The sequence below is a fragment of the Ostrea edulis genome, chromosome 1 (genome assembly GCF_947568905.1).
Source record: "Ostrea edulis chromosome 1, xbOstEdul1.1, whole genome shotgun sequence".
Lineage (NCBI taxonomy): Eukaryota > Metazoa > Mollusca > Bivalvia > Ostreida > Ostreidae > Ostrea > Ostrea edulis.
Genome location: NC_079164.1, coordinates 49,382,440 through 49,407,583, shown reverse-complemented (window position 1 = coordinate 49,407,583; position 25,144 = coordinate 49,382,440). Strand labels below are relative to the sequence as shown.

The 25,144-nt window shown below is 35.1% G+C and overlaps 1 protein-coding gene across 1 annotated transcript; it reads left to right on the top strand.

Moving 5' to 3' along the window:
• Window positions 1-459: 459 nt before the first annotated feature.
• On the top strand, window positions 460-18,515 carry LOC125651574 (Bardet-Biedl syndrome 4 protein-like). The gene is made up of 13 exons (XM_048880231.2): window positions 460-564; window positions 977-1,058; window positions 2,933-3,076; window positions 6,446-6,557; window positions 7,547-7,619; window positions 10,583-10,636; window positions 11,289-11,416; window positions 14,125-14,179; window positions 14,284-14,505; window positions 14,946-15,117; window positions 15,525-15,594; window positions 17,345-17,486; window positions 17,639-18,515. Exons 1-13 carry the CDS (start codon window positions 499-501, stop codon window positions 18,074-18,076), a joined length of 1,758 nt encoding a protein of 585 aa, XP_048736188.1. The 5' UTR covers window positions 460-498; the 3' UTR covers window positions 18,077-18,515.
• Window positions 18,516-25,144: the final 6,629 nt, after the last annotated feature.

Sequence of the window (25,144 nt, the reverse complement as noted above, 5' to 3'; positions counted from 1 at the left end):
AAGGATGATTCCCACACTCTCGCTATTGTCACTATCGAAAGTTTTATTAAGTCTACAAAGTTTATATGACAAGTTTGTTCTACCGTTCGTACACGTACATGTGTGTGAAAATGACTGACAGAGCAATAACTGGATCTGGCTCTAGCTGTACGATGGTGGTGTCTGGCTTTTCGGCTCTCTGTGCAATATTTGACGAGAGAAGGAACAAAAATAAAAAATACTCTAATTTTTATTGTGGAATATAATATATACAAATGTTAAATTTGCTATATATATTGTAATGGGGTTATTACAGAAGAAATGTTATTTACAAGAAGGTGAAATGCCATGATTGATTTCGACGAATTCTTAAACCGTTCTTTAGAATTTTCTCACTCATGAATAATTGTAGACATTAAAAAACAAAACATATATAATATTAAAAAAAAAAAAATCTCGTTATTCCATCGGGATCGGCCTACATTTAATTTTAACACCACGTAACTATCTCAAACAAAAATGGACCCCAAAGACGACGAAATTGTTAGTGCACCTATCGAAGAAAAAAACCAAGTTCCAACTGAGGTATTTATGCCACACTGAAGCATATCTATCACTCTCTAAATAGAATTAACCTTTTCATCTGGAAATGGGACGTTATCGACTTTTAACCTTTTGTAAATAGGCCTATTGCCGGAGGAGAAAAAAAAAAAAAGAGAGAAAGAAAATATTTATCACAAAACAAAAATGTAAAAGCTATAACATACACATCTGTTTATTGATTATCATGTATTGTGCAATGCTTTATGAGAACCTTTGCTCTATGCATTAAAGTCTTCATTTTGACTTCCCAATAATGTGTGTTAATTCCAGGAAGTATGTATATTTTATTTAGAATCAGCAGATATACAGTAAACATGAGCTCAAATATTGGCTCTTTAACCTATTCTTATATTTCCTTATTGTAGATTTCATTTACTGAACTTTTTATTCACAGAATGATATACCAACAGGTGCCCCAGATGTACCACCAGCACCAATCAATATTCCAGCTGTTCCTAAACCAAAGCCTAAAAAAGGTTCAAATTTTACTAATTAAAAATCAATGACATTGGTATACCGGAATATTACTCAGTTTGCCAAAAAGTGTTTTCTTGTGTCAACCATTTGCTTATGCATTTGAAAATATGTTTGAGCCAAGTTGCAATGAGTTGAACGCATGCATCCAGACACCCAGTACTTGATGTAAGGGGATCAAAAGTTCTGTTTCTGGTGATAGTTCTTGAAAAGTGTATTGACTAAAAATCTGTGATATTTAACAAAGTACACTACAACCTTTAGATTGAGAGCAGTACTGTTTAAACATTCCACATTGGGAAATCTCTGCCAGTTTGATATTTAAAGCATCAATTTAGGGTCCATCGTCGGAACCCACAGGTTTTCTCTCCGTTAATACACTTGAATGCAGTGTAATGAAGAGAAAACCCATGGGTTCCAACGATGTTTAAGATAGGGCTTTTATATTTTGTATTTAGATTCCTAATATGGCAAGACCTTACATTTTATACCATGATGTTTGACATTGTGATCTTGACATTGGAGTTTGACCCAAATTTCAAAACTTTTAATCCAAAATTTTACCTTGCTTATAGCTTTTGAATGGTGAGTGATAGGGCCAGCTCTCATATTTCATATGGCATGTCCTTTTTTGTGATAAGACATTTTTTTGGTACTAAAGGTTTTAACCTTGCAATCTTTACCTTGGAGTTTGACCTACTTTTAACTTTAAGAAAACCTACTTTCAGCAGTATCTCTTAACCATTTAAGGTAGGGCTTTCATATTTTGTATATAGATTATGACATGAAATTTCAATGTTAGACCTTGTTACCTTTACCTTGGAGTTTGACCCAAATTTCAAAACTTTAACCTTGCTCATAATATTTGAATGGTGGGTGATATATCTTTCATATTTCATGTATGCATTCCTTATGTAGCGGACAGTATAAGAGGGACCTTATACTGCCTCGCTAGAGAGCTAACTTTTATAGTGATGTGGTAGAGTGTCTCTCTTGATCACGCAAGTTAAGCAACGGCAAGCGTAATCAGCACTTTGTTGGGTGACCACTACACGTTACAAATTGGTGGCAGTGTAGTGACTCTGGTGTTTGGTGGGAGGCCTGTTTCAGGTAGAGTCTCTTCGGAGCTCTGGGTACAGAGGTGGATTCGTCCGGGATGACGGTGGTTGTCGTCGGGAACGGCGGGTGCCGTTACTGAGCAGGTGCCAAACACTCAGAGAGGACTCGCGCTAAGCTTCGGGACGAAGCTTCCCCGAGTGGGAGGAATGGTAGCGGATAGTATAAGAGGGACCTTATACTGCCTCGCTAGAGAGCTAGCTTTTCTAGTGATGTGGTAGAGTGTCTCTCTTGATCACACAAGTTAAGCAATGGCGAGCGTGATCAGCACTTGGTTGGGTGACCGCTACATGTTACACTTATTACAAGACCTTTCTTTAGTACCAAAGTTTTTGACCTTGTAACCTAGACCTTGGATTTTGATTTTAAGAAATGTGAACATAGGCAATATATTTCCTGAACTGGCTTTCATATTTTGTATATAGATTCCTTATGGCAAGACCTTATATTTCATACTGAATTTTGTCCGTATGACCTTGTATCATGGTTATATCATGACCCTTTGGGGCTAGATTCGGGACACAAATATGTAGTCAAAATTTTTACAGGAATAAAGATTTTTAAAAAAAATCTTTTAAAATTCACAATAGCAGCGCCAAGGTGAATCAGGTAAGTGATATTGCCCATTGACCTTTTACCATACTTTGTATATTTTGAGACCTTAAAAGCAATTTTGATACCTTATCTAAATGGTAATGAGTATTTAGCATTTACAGGGAAATAAGAATTGGAATAAAATTTAACCTGTTTTATATTATAGCCCCAGAGCTTCCTATTTTTGAGAGAAGAAACTGGATAATACACCTCCATTATGTAAGAAAGGAATTTGACATCTGCAAATCTATTGTAAAAGAACAGCTAGCAGAAAGTGGAGGAATGTGTGAATATGCTGTCTACACTCAAGGTACACTGATACATGTAATAAATATGTATTTAAAAAAAAAATCTTTAGAATGAATTCTTGGTGACTTGAAAACCCATTAGGTGTGATCAAAACAGGAAAGATTTCAAGAAAACGAGCAGTCCTTGAAAAACCGAGTCTGATATTCAGAAACTTTTCTTTACGTAGTCAGTTGTATTCTTATCACTTTGATTGTCTGAGTTTTTCTGGGTAAATTTATACCCTGAGCTAAGGGTACACATTGCATTACATATGTATTTTCAAATGTATTGATCAAATACATTAAAATATCTGTACCTCGAAGTCCAAGGGTCTTCAACAAAATTTGGAGATATCCAGGGGTTCAAGATATCCAAACTTGTTTTCTAATTTTGTTTAAGTGACTTCTCCTATGTTTCTATCTGTTCATTTGAGTGCTTGCTATAAATAATAATTACATTGTCTTTTGTTATTTTTTATCCCAGTAATAAATAAGTTGAAGTCACTGTAGTAATTCTAAGAAAAGCATTTCCATATCTTTTTCCCCCATAAAACATTCCATTGTATATACAGTTTGTATCGAAAATATGATAACCGCACATATCTCATGCTTATGATATCAACCCAAGCTTGAATGGGATGTATAGCTATTGCGTTGTAGTTAATCATGTAAAAAGGAAAATTTAAAAAAAATTAAACATCTATAAAGCTACTAAAATGCACAATATTCAACAATGTTTTAAATATTGTACAATGCACTATCTGTTTCTCTCTCTCTATATCGGCAAATTTAGCTCACCTGAGCCAAAGGCTCAAGTGAGCTTTTCTGATCAAAATTTGTCTGTTGTCGTCACAAACTTTTCACATTTTCATCTTCTTCTCAAGAACCACTGCACCAATTATAACCAAACTTGGTCAAAAGCATCCTTGGGTAAAGGGCATTCTAGTATGTTCAATAAAGGGCCATGCCCCCTTCAAAGGGGAGATAATCAAAAAAATGCAAAAATAGGGTGGGATCATTTAAAAATCTTCTTCTCAAAAACCACTGGACCAGAGGAGCTGAAATTTTCACGAAAGCTTCCTGACATAGTGCAGATTCAAGTTTGTTCAAATCATGGCCCCCGGGGGTAGATTGGGACCACAATAGGGGATCAAAGTTTTACATAGAAATATATAGGGAAAATCTTTAAAAATCTTCTTCTCAAGAACCAATGAGCCAGAAGAGCTGAAATTTATATGAAAGCTTTCTGACAGTGCAGATTCAAGTTTGTTCAAATCATGGCCCCAGGGTGTAGATTGGGGCCACAATAGGGGATCAAAGTTTTACATAGAAATATACAGTCAACTCTCGATAAACCGCCACCTTTTGTTCTTATGAAATTATGGCATTATGACGAATTTGGCGATGAATTGAATCACTGCCATCTTGAAGAAATAGAGTTACTGTTCTTTTATATGTAAGTTATCTTTCCTCTATTTACAATACTTATGTAAGTGAGCGATCCTTTGCTGCTAAGATGTTGCCCACTGTCCTTCTTTTTATATAGCCTTTTCCCATAAAACAGAAAAACGATTTGCAATATCCTGATGGATACATTTTTGATGATGTCCTTGGTACGTAATGATTTGCTTTTTCTCATCGAAATTTAACAGGACCCTCTTTCGTGGCGAAGCCATAGCTAAATTGAAATGTGTTTCTTTGATGTATAAACAACAGTTCATCTCGAGTATTGTTCTTGTTTATTCAATACAACAATTACTGGGATCCTTCTGTCCAGGTGTACGCCGGAGATTGATAATGACCAATTTACTGCTTCACTGACCACGTGCACCCATGGCGGTTTATCGAGATAATTAACACGTTGAAATAGACTTTTGTAATGAAAACACTGTGGCAAATGGCGATAGTGAATTTGGCGTTTTAACGAGAGTTTTAAGTAACAGGAAAAATGTTCCTAGAAAAATGCAGCGTTATAACAAAAATGGCGATGAATTGAGTGGCGATAATTCGAGAGTTACCTGTATAGAGAAAATCTTTAAAAATCATCATCTTAAGAACCAATGAGCCAGAAGAGCTGAGATTTACATGAAAGCTTCTTGACATAGTGCAGATTCAAGTTTGTAAAAATCATGGCCTCCAGGGGTAGGTTGGGGTCACAATATGAACTAAGGTTTTTCATGCAAATATATATGGAAAGTCTTCAGATATGGGCCAAGGTAACTCTTCTTTATGCAAATGTCATCATAATTGTTTAATTTTAGTTCACTTTGAGCCGTGTTTCTCTGTTTTCTGTGTTAATGATGAAGTGTGAATTGTTTAGTAGATTATTGTTTTCGTGATTAACTTCAAGTGCACTTTGAAAATCTTTGTGTTTATCTATCCTACTGTTAATCATTAAAACACTATCCATGTTATCAGCTGGGATTATGTATAATTGTCTGTGAATTTACATATGATGGTGTTTACTTAGCAATCACCAGTTAGAACTGGTGTGGTCAGTAAGGACTGGTGTGGTCAGTTAGAACTGGTGTGGTCAGTTAGGACTGGTGTGGTGTGGGCAAGAATGTGTGAAGTAATGAGACCAGGTATGTCTAGCAGACCAGAAAATTAAATGTATTTCGAGATAAACAAGGTGAAATTAGGGCTTGGAACCCTGCAAACACTTTGACATAAACAGGGTATTCGAGTTTACCATGTTTGATTATAGTTAGGGTTTTTTCAAATCATTTATATAGAGAGTATGGTTGGGACCGCCAATCAACTTCGACATAAGCAAGGTATTCGAGATAACCCATATTTGAGATGCAGATATTTTACTGTAAATTCTATTTTGAAAATACATGAGGATATGAACTGCGACACTTCACACCGGCATTCATGAAGTGTGTTAGCGCTTCAATAGTATACCGGCGTGAAGCGTTGCAGTTCATACCCTCTTGTATTTTCAGAAATGAAGTTCATTTCTTATATTTACATTCTACTTTCATTTCTGTTGGAATTCCCAGCCGTTAAAATAAATGATCTATATAAGTATTATGTAGCTTAAGTAGTTCTGTATTCATATGCGCATTGTTTACAACTGCATCATGTTCATGAAGAAATCCCTATCATTACAATTTGTACAGATATCAAAAACATTGGAAATGTAAATATTACAATATGATATTGTGAAATTTTACAAAATAAGTTAAAAGAAATATAAATTAAAAACAAAAGTTTATGGTCTTTTATAATTTTTACATACGGTACCAGTATCAAATTCAACATATAAAAGATATAAATAGGTAAGAGTGGGCTGCAATTGTTTTTGGTCTGTCTGTCTTTCCGTCTGAATTTAATGATTTTGGACTTCCTGTATAAATGTATTTTTTTTCTGAATTTATATTAAACAGCTCTGGTTTTAAGACAAGAAGGCCGAATCCAGGAATCCCTAGAGCTGTTCCAGACATGTACTCTGCTGAATCCGCAGAGTGCTGACAACCTGAAACAAGTGGCCAGGTCACTGTAAGTATCCAATAATTTAAACTTAAGTCCTTCCATAGCATAGATGTACGAGCCATGGGGACAGCCCCCACCCCTATTTTTGGGGCAAAGGAGAGAGAATCTGTGTTACGTATGTTACCAAATTACGAAAATATATATATGTACTATGATTTACATCTATATGCAAGTACCATTAAAATTTTTTCAGTTAGCGAAACTCTTCAACAACAGTCGATCATGATTTTACATTTACATTCAATAGTTCTTTTCTTTATCAGCTCTGTTATAAAGTTTTCAATTCATTTGTCAATGTTGCATCAATGTTTGGTAAAGCAGTTGACAGAACTTGGCATGATGCCAAATCACGATCCAGGCAGGCCACATGCCCACCATTGAAAATGACAAGTGTCAAATTTCCTTGATTCAAAATATTTGTTGTTTTAAGCAAAAAATAAAAGTTAACTGTAAATATGAATAAGATTTTTAACATAGGCAGACAGCCTGCGACTTGATAAAGAACTCTCACAACTACGACCTTGAGCACAGTGCATTGGTCAAAATTTCACCTTCTCTATGTGATCGAGTGAAAAATATATGAATGGTATGCAAAACATCATACACAAAAGCATGTATCATACACCCCCCTCCCCCCAAAAATATTCAGAGTTTTTCCTCCAATAAAAAAGTTATGCAATCAAAAGTCTTCTGTTCCATTTAGTATTTGCACATCTTATAACATAGTTGTAAATACTTACATCATAGATCTAAAAATATGTTTTACAGTCAATTGGTGTTGGTTGTCATTATTGGGGGAGATGATGGTTGCCAGCATTGTAAGAAAATTTGCATCTTTTAATTGTTTCACAATTCTGGTTCCACTGGATCTCTAATAATGACAACAACTTTGTGTTACATCTTACTGTGTTAAACAGTATTTGAACCTTTGTTTATTTTTAAGTAAATACATAGCGAAAAGTGATTGAATATTTTCAGCTTTGTGCATTTTTCAGATTTCTTCTGGCTCGACATAAAGCTGCCATAGAGCTTTACAATGAGGCTGCCAAGTTAAGTGACAGAGACTGGGTATGTGAATTTCCATGTCTATTGTTTGTTATAGTGACAGAGACTGGGTGTGTGAATTTCCATGTCTATTGTTTGTTATAGTGACAGAGACTGGGTGTGTGAATTTCCATGTCTATTGTTTGTTATAGTGACAGAGACTGGGTATGTGAATTTCCATGTCTATTGTTTGTTATAGTGACAGAGACTGGGTATGTGAATTTCCATGTCTATTGTTTGTTACAGTGACAGAGACTGGGTATGTGAATTTCCATGTCTATTGTTTGTTATAGTGACAGAGACTGGGTATGTGAATTTCCATGTCTATTGTTTGTTATAGTGACAGAGACTGGGTATGTGAATTTCCATGTCTGTTGTTTGTTATAGTGACAGAGACTGGGTATGTGAATTTCCATGTCTATTGTTTGTTATAGTGACAGAGACTGGGTGTGTGAATTTCCATGTCTAATGTTTGTTATAGTGACAGAGACTGGTTATGTGAATTTCCATGTCTATTGTTTGTTATAGTGACAGAGACTGGGTATGTGAATTTCCATGTCTATTGTTTGTTATAGTGACAGAGACTGGGTATGTGAATTTCCATGTCTATTGTTATAGTGACAGAGACTGGGTATGTGAATTTCCATGTCTATTGTTTGTTATAGTGACAGAGACTGGGTATGTGAATTTCCATGTGTATTGTTTGTTATAGTGACAGAGACTGAATATGTGAATTTCCATGTCTGTTGTTTGTTATAGTGACAGAGACTGGGTATGTGAATTTCCATGTCTATTGTTTGTTATAGTGACAGAGACTAGGTGTGTGAATTTCCATGTCTATTGTTTGTTAGTGACAGAGACTGGGTATGTGAATTTCCATGTCTGTTGTTTGTTATAGTGACAGAGACTGGGTATGTGAATTTCCATGTCTATTGTTTGTTATAGTGACAGAGACTGGGTATGTGAATTTCCATGTCTGTTGTTTGTTAGTGACAGAGACTGGGTATGTGAATTTCCATGTCTATTGTTTGTTATAGTGACAGAGACTGGGTATGTGAATTTCCATGTGTATTGTTTGTTATAGTGACAGAGACTGGGTATGTGAATTTCCATGTGTATTGTTTGTTATAGTGACAGAGACTGGGTATGTGAATTTCCATGTCTGTTGTTTGTTATAGTGACAGAGACTGGGTATGTGAATTTCCATGTCTATTGTTTGTTATAGTGACAGAGACTGGGTATGTGAATTTCCATGTCTATTGTTATAGTGACAGAGACTGGGTATGTGAATTTCCATGTGTATTGTTTGTTATAGTGACAGAGACTGGGTATGTGAATTTCCATGTGTATTGTTTGTTATAGTGACAGAGACTGAATATGTGAATTTCCATGTCTGTTGTTTGTTATAGTGACAGAGACTGGGTATGTGAATTTCCATGTCTATTGTTTGTTATAGTGACAGAGACTAGGTGTGTGAATTTCCATGTCTATTGTTTGTTAGTGACAGAGACTGGGTATGTGAATTTCCATGTCTGTTGTTTGTTATAGTGACAGAGACTGGGTATGTGAATTTCCATGTCTATTGTTTGTTATAGTGACAGAGACTGGGTATGTGAATTTCCATGTCTGTTGTTTGTTAGTGACAGAGACTGGGTATGTGAATTTCCATGTGTATTGTTTGTTATAGTGACAGAGACTGGGTATGTGAATTTCCATGTGTATTGTTTGTTATAGTGACAGAGACTGGGTATGTGAATTTCCATGTCTATTGTTTGTTATAGTGACAGAGACTGGGTATGTGAATTTCCATGTCTATTGTTTGTTATAGTGACAGAGACTGGGTATGTGAATTTCCATGTGTATTGTTTGTTATAGTGACAGAGACTGGGTGTGTGAATTTCCATGTCCGTTGTTTGTTATAGTGACAGAGACTGGGTATGTGAATTTCCATGTCTATTGTTTGTTATAGTGACAGAGACTGGGTATGTGAATTTCCATGTGTATTGTTTGTTATAGTGACAGAGACTGGGTATGTGAATTTCCATGTGTATTGTTTGTTATAGTGACAGAGACTGGTTATGTGAATTTCCATGTCTATTGTTTGTTATAGTGACAGAGACTGGGTATGTGAATTTCCATGTGTATTGTTTGTTATAGTGACAGGGACTGAATATGTGAATTTCCATGTGTATTGTTTGTTATAGTGACAGAGACTGAATATGTGAATTTCCATGTCTATTGTTTGTTATAGTGACAGAGACTGGGTATGTGAATTTCCATGTGTATTGTTTGTTATAGTGACAGAGACTGGGTATGTGAATTTCCATGTGTATTGTTTGTTATAGTGACAGAGACTGGGTGTGTGAATTTCCATGTGTATTGTTTGTTATGGTGACAGAGACTGGGTATGTGAATTTCCATGTCCGTTGTTTGTTATAGTGACAGAGACTGGGTATGTGAATTTCCATGTCTGTTGTTTGTTATAGTGACAGAGACTGGGTATGTGAATTTCCATGTCTATTGTTTGTTATAGTGACAGAGACTGGGTATGTGAATTTCCATGTGTATTGTTTGTTATAGTGACAGAGACTGGGTATGTGAATTTCCATGTCTATTGTTTGTTATAGTGACAGAGACTGGGTATGTGAATTTCCATGTGTATTGTTTGTTAGTGACAGAGACTGGGTATGTGAATTTCCATGTGTATTGTTTGTTATAGTGACAGAGACTGGTTATGTGAATTTCCATGTCTGTTGTTTGTTATAGCGACAGAGACTGGGTATGTGAATTTCCATGTCTATTGCTTGTGTAGAATATCTGTTCAAATAACTGTAAACCACAGACTTTTGTAGTCAAAATTAATTATATGAATGTAGAACTTTACCCTCCACATAAAAAAGAATTAAATTGTATACAATATAGAAAATATAGAGAAAATGTATGTATTACAGCATGAATTTAAGTTTCATATATACCTCAAATTTCAGGAAATAGCACATAATCAAGGCGTGTGTTACATGTACCAGAGAGAGTACAAAATGGTAAGAGTTTTTCCTCTATCCATCATGTATATTATAATCACTTGTATGAAAATTGAAAATTCACACCACCATATATCTATAATACTCTAAGTATTTTTACTAAACTACATATCGATCAAAAGCTCTCCAGAGCATAAGTTTTCCCCATGCTGTATAGTTCATGTCGACTAGAAATAAAGTTTTGTCTATCGAGACCCGGGACAAACAATCTTTACAAGGCATGGAGAATTACCAGTAATATTTTGATCTTGTAATTGGTTTAAAATGAAATGCATATCTAATACATGTAATACATGTTTTCAAAATTTGACTCACAGAAAGAATGATGCATTGGTTCATTCATTGGAAAGCATATCATTCTACATCTGAGTTATTTTTGTCCCCATGCAGTTTTACACATAATATTTCTTGTCCGTATATGTTCATTTAGTCTGTCAAAATAAACTTTACTGTAACCCATGAAATTGCAGATACAGGTACATATACCACTTCTTAAGGTTCATATTTTCTTCATGTATACAAGAACATAAATTGATGCCCCACACAAAAAAGCAGGGAACTCAAATTTAATTTTTTTTTCATACATAGGAATACTCTTGTTGCATCATCCAATGATCTTCATTGTATTTACCATGCTTTTGTATGTTTACAGGCAAAAGATTGTCTCAGTCAGGCATTATTGTTCAAACGACATGAAATTTCCTATGTGATGTTAGGAAAGATTCACCTGATGGAGGGCAATATTGAGGCTGCCATTGAAATCTATAAACAGGCTGTAGAGTAAGTTATCAGATTTATCTGAAGACCAGATATTGGATCTAAAGAATTTTGATTAACAAACATCTTAAAATATTTTGGTATTCATCAATATTTTTGTAATTTTCATATAATATAAGTGAATATTGACTGAATTCACTCACAATTTTGCGAATTTTCACATCCAACGTGTTTTAATATTCACCAACACAAGTTCAATAACTCTTTTATTATATAGCTAAACTATATTTCAGTTGTTTTGTGTTGATGATGATCTAATTAGGGTAAAAAAAGATAAAAACCTATTGAGCTGGATTTCATTTTAGTCTTTACAAAACTCCCATCCATATTTGTTCTAGTTTATGACTTTAGGCCAAACAAATGCAATAAGTTGTTTTTCACACATCGCAGTGCCTTTAGTATGTGGATGTAGGAGGAAACTTTTGATAGATCTCTTACTATGATGTAGCATGATACATGTATTGTTAACACATTTTTAGTTCATTATTTCATTTTTTGTAAACTTTCATTCTGCATATTTGGCATAGCACATCACCAATACACACATTCATCCCCAGCAACGAAATACACCTGTTCTTCAGTATTTCTCCAACAACAGAAATCTATCCCAAAGGAGTTCTTGATTGACAAAAGCAGTTTATGCTTGGCATGGTTTTATATGTTGCACGTGTACGTACTAGAGTAACACAGAATGCATAATTCTTGTCCTCGGAACAAAGTCTGCCACCTCGAGATATATAGTTCCACTTGATTGTATTTGGGTACTGGGAATTTACAATTTGCTTTCAGTTAAATGCCTTTTATATGAAGAACGAACATGCATTTTAACTTGATTATTAAAGGAAAATACAATATACACAATATATAAAAAGAAGTGTTGAAAAGGCAAAATTAAAAAAAAAATATGTAAAAATGTGCAAAGTGGATTCAAACCATGACAAAAAGGAACCCTGGCTTACAGTGACAGTGGTGTACTAGTTTACTGAGCTACACTAACTTGTAGAACTGTATGGAGCGCCAAATTAACATAAACTCAAATAATTGAAGATATCTTCAATTATTTGAAGATATCATCAATTCATTTGATGCGCGCAACAAATTAATTAAAGATCTCTTCAAATAATTAATGATATCTTCAATTCTGAATTATTGCGCGCATTAATTGAATTGATGATATCATTAATTCTTCAGCTGAATTGATGCACGCTTTCATTGAATTAATGATCTCTTCAAATGAATTAATGATATCAACAATTGAATTGATGCGCGCTACAAATCAATTGAAGAGAACAATAATTGATATAATGCGCTCATTAAATCAATTGATGAGAGCAATAATTGAATTGATGCGCGCATTAATTCATTTGATGAGAGCAATAATTGATTTAATGCGTGCATTAATTCAATTATTGCTCTCTTCAATTGAATTAATGATATCTTTAATTCATTTGAAGAGAGCATTAATTCTTTTAGAGAGAGCAACTATATAATTAAAGATATCTTCAATTCAACATATCCACAATTGAATTAATGATCTCTTTAATTGAATTGTTGCTCTCTTTAAAAGAATTGATGCGCACATTAATTCCTTATACAAAAGCATTGTAAATAATTAAAGATATCTTCAATTGAATTAAAGAGATCATCAAATTATTTATACCGAGCTCTAAATTAATTATTGCGAGCAATATTTCTACGAAATTGATGCTCTCATCAATTGAATTGAAGAGAGCAATAATTGAATTAATGCGCGCATCAAATCTATTATTGCTCTCATTAATTCAATTGATGCTCTCATCAATTGAATTGAAGAGAGCAATAATTGAATTAATGCGCGCATTAAATCAATTATTGCTCTCATTAATTCAATTGATGCGCGCATTAATTCAATTGATGAGAGCAATAATTGAATTGAAGCGCGCATTAATTCATTTGATGAGAGCAATAATTGATTTAATGCGCGCAATAATTCAATTAAAGAGAGCAATAATTGAATTGATGATATCTTCAAATAATTGAAGATATCTTCAATTATTTGAGTTTATGTTAATTTGGCGCTCCATAGAACTGAGGGTATAAATATGAACCAGGTTGTCAAAAAGCAGATTGTCTAATTTTTTAGGTTTTTATTTTCAATTTTGAATTTCAACCCCAAAGCTGAATGACTTCAAGGCCATGCAAAATTCATGCCTTAGTCAGTGCTGAAATAGGGGAAAACACTGCTTAGATTAATTCTAAAGCATAATTTTAGCATCGTTAATAACAAATTTTAAACAAAAAACTCAAAACAATGAAAGTTGATATAACAGTGTAACTTTTTCTGGAAATTGTTCTCCCCTATAGGTCTTTTTTTTTGTTACCCTGAGTTGTCCTCCCCTGTAGGTCTTTTCTTTTGTTTCCCTGAATGAATTGTTCTCCCCTATAGATCTTTCATTACCCTGGATTGATCCTTTATTCATTTTCTCATTAAGTTAGAAACTGAAGAATTATTTGCACTGATATGAATGCGGGCAATGTTACAGTTGTAAATGTTTTCAATGTTCATCCAGTTGTATCTACATGTATCAATGCTTGTGAACTGTTGAAATATTGTTATATAATGGTTCAGTTTTAAATGTTAAGAATGAAGTGACTACACTCCAGTTAAAGTAAAATAACACTTACCAGTGGCAGAAAATAAATTTTGAGGTCTCTTATACATCTACCATTAGGTATTCCCCAGAAAATCCAGACATGTTGACAACACTTGGACTTCTGTATATGCAGGTACGTTTTTATCTTAGCTTTTACTAAGTGGTACAGGTTTAGTACATTTCAAGATCAACTACGTACTGCGATTTGCTTACTTATCAACATTTTATTCATGTCAGATTGGACAATTCCAAAAGGCCTTTGAAAACCTTGGAAATGCCATGACCTATGACCCTTCCCATGTCAAGGCCATAATGTCAGCAGGGAGTATGATGCAGACCCATGGGGATTTCGACGTGGCACTGAACAAATATAGGATAGCTGCTGTAGCAACCCCTGAGAGCCCTCCATTATGGAACAACGTTGGAATGGCTTTCTTTGGAAAGAAGAAATATGTTGCTGTGAGTAATATTTTTCATCTGTAATCATGAAGAAAATTACTAGATTTTATGTTGATACCAAGAAACAATGAACATTAACCCCTCCCCCAGGAATGTTGATGATTTCAGAGTGGAGTTTGAGGATAACATGTGTGTGAATGGATTCAGGCCTATACAAGACTGTACATATCCAGTTCTTGTTGCTATGGCCTTCTTTGCAGTGTCCTTGTTGAAGTTTCTTGTCATAGAAAAGGCTTGGAATTCTTGAAAAAATCTCAAACTTAAGTTTGCGTTTTCTTCTATTTGAACGGTCAAAATTTTAGTAAAATCTCAGACTTAAGTCCATATTATGATGAATTACTGCTTATAACAATGAGTAATTTTCATTTCACACCTAGATAAAAATTTCAAATAACTCATTAATTACAACGAATTACAGTACACCATTAAACTCATTACAGGCCATCAGTTGCCTTAAGCGTGCAAACTACCTGGCTCCATTTGATTGGAAGATTCTGTATAACCTGGGACTGGTCCACCTCACCATGCAACAGTATGCTTCATCCTTCCATTTCCTCAGTGCTGCCATTAACTTGCGTCCAAAAATGGCCCAGTTGTTCATGCTCCTGGGAGGTGAGTACTCACATATATTTGTGAATTCAGATGAGAAAAAAATAACTACTGTAAAGTACAATATTTGGTGGAAATTGATTTTTCAACAAGTTTGCTTAGATTTGATTTAGCACTTCCTAAACTAGCAAGTAATTTCACATTACATTAGCATCAGTTCATAGTACATCAAAACAAAATCCACAGATTGATTGTCTATAGAATGTTCCAACTCTTCATTCATGTTTTTAATAAGGATGTGTTCCCTGAATTCTTGATATGTACCAACATCATTATTTTGATGGGATAATAATAAAGAATTGTAGCTATTCTTCTTCAAATGAATTACTGATATAATTCTTTACATGTATAACAAAAAGAAATTTGGGTAGGTATGCCATATGTAGATCTGATTTGATTTTGTTGGACAGTGGCCCTGACACATTTAGAGGACACAGATAATGCCAGGAAGGCCTATGAACAGGCTGTAGCTATAGAGCAGTAAGTAATATATCAACATTCCATGTACGAATAATTCCAATGTTATTTATTACAATTGTTTTGATTGGACAAAGATAAATCTAAACGAGAATTTACACATCGATAAATCCAAAATCGCTATGTATACATACGCGCTTAAAAACAAACAAGATCGTGCGGGGAAAGTATTCAAATTATTGAAGTTGATAATGCAGGGAACGAATTGGAATTATAAGAATCAAACATTCTTTTTGAAGAATTTATCGATGTGTAAACTCTGGACATTTTACTCACAAACTTAACATAAAAGTGCTTCGCACTTTTATTCAGTTTGTGAGTAAAATGTCCAGAGTTTACACATCGATAAATTCTTCAAAAAGAATGTTTAATCCTATAATAACTGCACACTGTTTTATATTCATTATGTCCCCTTCATACTTTGTGTCTGTATGTTGGTTGGTCAGTTAAACATTGCCCTTAGAATGTTGTCTCACCCATTAGACCTGCTAGAAAGAATCCTTGTACAATAGTCATCATACTTTATAGGAAAGTTGGTCAAGACTAGTAAATGATCACTATTGATTTTCAAGTCAAAAGGTCACTAGGCTCTCTAGCATAATACAGTCATTGTTATCTAAAGTCATCAAATGTCATCTGCAAATTATTATACTTGTAGTTGACCCCTATTGATTTTCAGGTCAAAAGGTCAAAATGTTTTCTTAAACATAGAGGAAGGGGGCATATGTGTTTTACAAAGATGTTTTGTTTTTTATCATTTCACCTGGAAATTTACATTTTTCAAAGTTATTTAGTTTATTCCTGTAACAAATGGAACAAGATGTATTTGTGGAACACTAATTACCCTGTAAGGCAAATCTATAAGGTCAAGGTCATGAGGTAAAACGTTTTGGTATGAAAAGAAAGATTTTGTTGCAAGAAATACATATGTGAAATATGAAAGCCCTAGCACTAAGTGTTCAAAAGTTATGGCCCAAGGTTAAATTAAAAATTTTCAAAAGTAGGTCAAATTCCAAGGTCATAGTGTAAAAAAAATTGCTACCTAAAGAAAGATCTTGTCTAAAGAACGTATTTGAAAATGAAAGCATTATCACCAACTGTTCAACAGTTATGGCCAAGATTAAAACTTTTTAAAAGATGGCCAAACTCCAAGGTCAACAGGTAAAACTTTTGGTACCAAAGGAAATGTCTTGTCACAATGAATACACATGTGAAATGTGAAAGCCCTATCACCAGACAGACCAAAAGTTATGTGCCCCGAATCTCTTATTATGGGGGCATAAAAAGATATGAAGCAAAATTCTGTTCTGTTTAAAAAAAATTAAAATCCATGAAAATAAATTTGAGAGAAATAAAGTTTTATACAGTAGTAAAATGTTTTTACTTTGATGAGTTCGTTACGATAAAGACATAGACATTGCTAATATTTGGAACATAACACGATTCTGCATCTGATAAAAGAAGTATGATCAAACCAACATACTGGCTCCTGCAACGACCAGCATTGTAGGTTGTTATTTTCCTCATTTACATCAAACTCAAGACCAATGCTGACCATCTTGTATGATGTACTTTTGCAATGATAAAATATGCAAGACACACATTTCAACGTTGCAAATAAGTTCCCCAAATGTACCTCACTTTATCTCATCACTTTAAAAAAATCATTTTTCCCCCAACTATTTAATATCTAACAGTACATTGTATAAAATCCTTTATCACATGTGATAATCATTATCGCTATACATTTCAGGAAAGACCCAGCAATGAGTCTCAACTTTGCAATATTTTTGTACAATGTTGGTGATAAAAGTGCAGCTCTAAAACATTACAAGGAATTTGAGAGTAGGTATAAAATCATGAGAGCGACCAATCCAAATGCTGCAGATCAAGAGGTAATAAATTCACTAAAATCTAGCTCTGAAAATTTTATTTTAGATGGTATAATTTGAAAATTAAGTACCTATACACAATGTCCATTCACCTGTAATATTACTTCTATACATATGATTAAATAACATACATATATGTCAATTTATTGCAAAAGATGCAGGATGCAGCACAGAAGCTGGGAACTGTTTTACAAGTGGGTGAAAATCTTGTGTGGAATGATGGTGCTCAGAAAACAGCCACTGGACCTTCTGACAAACCAGACCAAGAGAGACCTGCAACCACCAGTGGTGTCAGCCTCCCTCCCCCAGTCGCACCCATGGGGCGTGAACAAATTACCACACCCATAATTCCACCATATGACCCGTATGAAGATGAAAAGGGGCCAAGTCGCATGGGAGAGACCCCTCTACCTCCAGCCCGAGGTCTCACCACCATGAAAACTGAGTTTGAATTTAAAACTCAGCAGAGTGATTTGGAAAACCTCCCCAGCCCTCCTGATAAACCTCCTTCTTATGATGATGCAATGAGTTCAGTTCAAGGAGCCAAGGATGAGGACGAGGATGAGGACTTTGTACATCCTCTTCCTTCATGACTACCCGTGACCAAATGTCACATGGATCTGTGATTCTCAAAAAAGAGGTAATTCCTCGCGTCACTGACATGGACCATCTTGTTCTCAGTTCCTGTGTCCTGACACATGACGTTGTTTTGTGTACCAGTATTTATTCATTGGAAGATACCTATTGTATCTTGATATACCTATTGTATCTTGATATGCTTCATTTTCTTTAATCAATACTGAATTTGCTTAGAGTACCAGAAAATTAAGGAATAGAGTTTTCAATGGCTGTGGGCTAATATCCTATCTTTATGTATGACAAAGTGGAAAGTACATGTGCTCCATTTAATGTTTCATTTTTGTGTATAGTAGTTCTAGTGCTTTGTCAGACTTTAAATTACAGTGGAAAATGATCTTCATGTATTTCAAGTCAGAAAAATGGCTATTCTTGAAAAAAAAAAATTATACTCTTTCTGAAGATATTTTTTGTCATTTAGTTACATGAGATAGTTCCATCAAGCGTTATGGAGGTAAATTTTGTTGCTCTCTGTTCATCAACGAAGTTGGAAATTGAGAAGGGTTACGTCTAAACCTAATAGAATATATAGTAACACAATTACACACTTGATACATAGTCCTTTTGAATACGATAGTCTGAAACTTTATTTGGGTATATACTGGTACTAGTCGGAGACAGGAATTTGTTTCCCACGGACTCCAGATACTGATACAACGAGTATACCCCAACATGCGGGGTGGAGGCTATGTTGTGACCGGGATGGAGGCTATGTTGTGACCGGGGTGTAGGCTATTTTGTGACCGGGATGGAGGCTATGTTGTGACCGGGGTGTAGGCTATTTTGTGACCGGGATGGAGGCTATGTTGTGACCGGGGTGTAGGCTATTTTGTGACCGGGATGGAGGCTATGTTGTGACCGGGGTGTAGGCTATTTTGTGACCGGGATGGAGGCTATGTTGTGACCGGGGTGTAGGCTATTTTGTGACCGGGATGGAGGCTATGTTGTGACCGGGGTGTAGGCTATTTTGTGACCGGGATGGAGGCTATGTTGTGACCGGGGTGTAGGCTATTTTGTGACCGGGGTGTAGGCTATGTTGTGACCGGGGTATATGCTACCGAAGCGGCAATATAGATGGTCGAGGTTCGTTTTTGCATAATATCTCAATTTATGGATATATTTCGCAGGAAAGCATATGATTACGGAAGAAAGCATTGATTCAGGAATATATGGTAACAAATATATTCACTCTACACTTTCTAGTTTTCTCAAACAGCTCAATACAATTCCGACGATCGGTAACGCTTTGTTTTATCGTCACTTTTATAGGACTAATAACCACGTCTTATCTGTACAAGTGTATGCATATACTGTCAGTGGATAAAACCAATCGTATTCAAAGATAAATTAATGTTGTGCACGGGTTGTATGCTACATATGCTCGGGGTGTATGCAGCACTACCAGATTTCTTTTACACAGAAATGTGGAATATCATTCAATATTTAAGTATACTGATTGTAGTAGTACTTCTATTTGTTGTTTTATATGTACCGGAAGTAAAACAGTTTATTGAATGAAATCTGAAAGCAATACTTCCGTTACATATACAATCCATTTACACGCGGTATGTCCGTATACTATTATGTACTGAACCAGTCAGTGCCCAAAAGCTTTTGTTTCGTGTTATTAACTCAATCAGCACTCAACACATATGAAATGGCCATACACACCCTAGAGGTCATCTTTGTCCTCATCATGACCATGCATATCACACCTAGCTTGTGTTCTTTGTCTAGCCATATTAGGGTGAGGGCACTGAATGCAGCATAAGTGGAAGTGGATTCAAAGACAATTAAAAACGGCACAAGTCGCCACACGATGATACGTCTCAAACATGTCCCAAATATAAAAACATTTAACATTTGCAGTATAAATCAAAATATTGTATGCATGAAAGTGTACCAGTTTACCAGTATTGTAAGTTTAATCAATAGATAGTTCTATTCTACTTCAATAAGACTCAGTTTCAGTTTCATATTGAAAGTAATAGTGTTTTGAAAGATGCATGGGGAGAGGGTGTGTACCCTTGATATTAAGCATTGTTGACCATTCAATTAATAAGGCCATTTTTTTTTTAAATTTGGATGAATAATGACATTAGATAAATTAACATGTTTAAGCGTTACATTGTGTCCGTGAAATATTTGATATGATTTTATTTTTTCACTTTCAAATGTTAGAATCAAACATATCCCCATCTCTCTCTCTCTCTCTCTCTCTCTCTCTCTCTCTCTATATATCTTTAGTATATTTTCATTATAGTGAAAATGAAGAGGTGTTAGACAACATGATTATATAGTTGCATTATACATGTAATATGCGTTTTTCTCCCAATTTTAGATAATTTATTCAGAAGAACATTTGCAAAGCAACAGTGAATAAAATTTAACTCTTATAGATAACATTCAGGACATGCATGTATACCAGTGTAAATGGGTTGTATACATGTGTTAGCTTAGGTAATTTCATTCAATAAACTAGGCTAGTACTAATGCATGTACTCTTATATAAAACAACAAATAGAAGTACATGTATTACTACAATCAGTATGCTTTAAAATTGCATATTCCACACTGATTATCGATATCTGTAAAAGAAATCTGGTAGCATACAATCCTTGCACAACATGTAGCATACACCCCGTGCACAACATCAATATTTCGTCAATAATTTTGAATACGGTTGATTTTATTCACTGACAGTACATGCATAAACTTATACAGATAACACGTCATATAAAAGTGACGATAAAACAAAGTGTTGTCCTGATATTTGATCATAGACACGTGGTAGTGCCAAACTTGCCCCAAACGTTGGAATTGTGTTGAGGTGTTTGATAAATTTAGAAAGTGTCTGAATATATTTGTTTCCATATATTCCTGAATTAATGCTTTATTCCGTAATCATTTGGTTTCCTGCGAAATATATTCATAAACTGAGATACTTTGCAAAGACGATTCTCGACCATCTATATTGCCGCTTCGGTAGCCTACACCCCGCTTTTTAGAAAAGTTATCGATAATCGTATTACTAAGTATGTTTTACACAAGAAATATTTTCCAATACTCAACAACAGGGTTCCCAGAAAGAATTAGGTTGTCTGACAGCATCGTTCAATCTACATGAAACAATTTTACATAACCTGGAACCAGGTAGTGATGTTTACGTGTATTTTCTTGATATTAGCAAAACTTTTTACACGGTATGGAGGCCTGGTCTTATGTTTAAGTTATATGAACTTGGCATTATGGGTAAATTATGGTCACTTATTAACCAATGTCACCAAATTACAGTGAGTTCAATTATTGTAAACCAAACCCAGTCAGATTGGTTTCCTGTTAATCAAGGTGTTAGGCAGGGTGGTGTGCTTTCTACCTTTTTTTTTTTTACCTTGTTTTCATTAATGATCTTATTTGTGAACTACAGTCGGGTAGTCTAAATACCGGTGTACTAGATATCCCTACCAATTGCCCCCTCTTTAGCTGATGACTTGTGATTAATTGGCATCTCTCCACTATCGCTCCAAACACTGTTGGATATCGCTTACAACTACTCACGTAAATGGCGATTTATATTCAATGCGTTGAAATCCTGCGTCTTGCAATTTTGAGCTATTGAAAGGAACATACTTAGACAAATTATCGTTGCACTTAGGTCCTTCCAGAGTGGCATGTGAACAGTCCTATAACCATCTAGGAATTGCTATCAACCATAAATGTAAACTCTCTGACAGAATACAAGAAGCACTATCCGATCTTGATTTCATAACCCAATGACAATGTCTCATTTGTACAAAACAATCGTACTACCATCAGTGCTTAATGGATATGAACTCTGGAGCAACATGTCATCTGTTAATAAAGTTCGGCTTTATTTGCAAAAACTCCCTTAATTTACCAAAATTATGCAGGTCAGATAAAATTATATGCAAGTCGTTTTTTCAGTGTTGTACCCTTATGCACTGAAAATGACGTGCGGTAACTTTTGTTCTTTGGAAGATTTGTCATCTGAATCCAACAACATTATTTCTCGCAAGACTATTTTCCTATCTTCAGAGTCTCTCGGATGTTCATTCTGGTTTTATGCCCGATATTTTAAGGACTCTCCAATCGTATGGTCTTGTTAACCATTTATGGAAATTTCTGGAGGGTGGACCCTTTCTTTCGAAACTCAACTGGAAGAAAATGGTCAGTGGCAGAGTCATGGCCTCGCATATATCTCAGCATCAAATACGAATGTCACACGACCGTTAATTTCTTTCCTTCATTCAAATTTTCTCGGACTCAAAACCGTCATCTATCTGGTATATATTAGTGAAAAACTAAAGGGAATTGAACTCTGTAAGTTCATTTGCAAACTGTGTACCGATGCGTGCTCAGTGGATCAATTCCAAAATTGCACTCTTTGTGGAAGGTCTTTCTCTAATGTGTTTCAACATTCCTCTTGCGCATGTCCTGCAACTGTAATTATTAGGAGCAGCTGTAATTATTAGGGGCAATTGGTGGAACGTGACCACGAACTGTTTCGACATACGCCTATGTGCAGAGTTATGCGGAATGATAGAAAATGAAATGTTCCTTGTTATACTGGGGCTTCTACAATATTCGAAACAGATAATGAAACCTTCCGCGTACTGAACTTTCATCTTGTCCGAAGCGCAGCGGCGCATTACCACAGGGCTCTCGCTCAGTTACAGGTATCGCTTCCCTAGCTGTCAGCACACTTTTTGTTTGTTTGTGTGTGTGTGTGTGTATATATATATATGTGTGTGTGTGTGTGTGTCTGTCCGTGTGTAATTGTATATTAACTTACATTGCAATATCTCCACATGGAGAAAATAAAGAAATCTAATGAATATGCTTTCCTGCGAGATTGAGATATTATGCAAAAACGAACCTCGACCATCTATATTGCCGCTCCGGTAGCCTACACCCCGGTCACCACATATCCTACACCCCGGCACCAATAGTAGACTCCTACACCCTGGTCACCACATAGCCTACACCCCGGTCACCACATTATACCATAACATTGTAAAACATGCACATATCTACACTGCAACATATAATCTCTTGGGACTTATGTATGTTGTACTTTGTAAATAAAGTAAATACATTGAACTTGTAAATGAAAGGTTTGAAAAACAGGAATGATGTAAGTCAGGCGCGTAGCCAGAAAGAAAACGAAGTGTACGCAAAGTATGGCAAGGGGTGTGGGGCCGCCTTAAGGCCCCTAGTGGGTCCAGGGTAAACCCCCAGTGGGGGCCCAGGAGGCAACATTTTTTGTGCATCGAAACAGGGTTTCTTGTCAATTTTTAAACCAAAAAGAATTCACAAAATTAATTTCTAAAGTGTTTTATAATGTCAACTCACCGTGTGTACATGGACTGACTTTACATTTCTTTATGAATGGTGTTGTTTATCCTTTTTTTCGTTGTTAAGTTACTCATAACAATGAATATCTTCATCTGTCTACTACATGTACATATATGATGTACATTATATTATTAATCATAATGTGATATTTGACATGATGTTGATGATTTGAAATTCAAAATGGACTTCATTAAAATTTGATTAAATGGACAATGATGTTGATTAAATTATAAATTGGAACTATATAATGTAAAGTTAATTTCTGAGACACAGATATTTCTCTAGCAAATGATATGTATGCAGTTGCGTACTTGCGTATAAGCGGCTACGCGCCTGTAGTGTATTGAAAAGGTACATATTTGATAACAGATCCATTTGTTCACCAAAATATTTATTTCAAAGTTCAGCAACTTTTTGCAACTGTTTTTATTTCAGTTTGATCAAATTGAGGTAACATTTTATTTTATAACATACATACGTAATCAAAATGGCATTTTGCATTTTGCCACCATTTTCAGTATTTTTACATGAAATTTTAATTAGACCAATGTTGACCGTTAAAAAAAAAAATCTCCCCAGGAAGGACAACTCTTACGTACGTGTATGTATATCATTAAATTTTCATAATGCACATCGGACTGAACAACCATTAAGTTATAATCATTGTAAACTGCGAGAAACATTTTTGTGACTTCAGAACTACACATATATATGTAATTTTTAAACAGTTTTTTCTGCTTATTATCATTAATTAATTCACACGTTTACACGTTTTGTAAACGCCGGTGTGATCGAAACGTACACGTGTAGAATCGTTTCACCCTTATTTGACAAGTAGATCTAACAGGGCTGCGAAAACTGCAGTTCCAGGCCGACCTTTTACCGTACTCATACTCAAACTATGCCATGTTATTTTTTAGTACAACTCTGATCAAGCCCTAATCTCGGAAAATCTTGAGCATGTGGATCTACTCTGTTTGAGTATGAGAATGGTTTTTATAAAAGTTTTATAAAAGCCTTCACTTTTGAGTGTGAGTAAGATTTAGAGCACGGAGTTTGAGTATGAAAACGTGCTCAAAAAAGTTTTTATAAACTCCTAGGCCTGATTTCAATCAACATGTAGCGTCCACTTCAGGCGCAAAATATTTATGCAAGATCAACTTTTTAAAATTCAATTAAACCACGCATGTGAACCGTATACTCACTACAGCATATTTGTACGTTTAACATTTCAAGAAAACGGTGTATTTACGAAGAAAGCTGTCCTAATTTCTCCATCGTAGCTAGCCACGGTAGTGTAAACGGCGTGACTTGCATTATTGCTATCGCAAAAAAGTTAATTACTACTACTAGCAGCACTTTCATCGTTATACGAACAAGACTGGATTAAATTATATATGTATATTGTATATATATATAATATAAATAAAATCAAAAGAAAGAATACCCCACTAAATTGAATTTTAAAAAAATCTTCAGTCTTTGCTGGAAAATGTTACGTTACCATCCGTGCGCGGCGATAAGCTTTTGATATCTCATTTTCCATCGTGTCCGCCCATTGTATTTTTGACTGTAACAGATGAACATCACGAGTACTGTATATTTCATTTGCCACTTAATGTTCGCCGGTCTTGAAGGAGAGCCTGTGT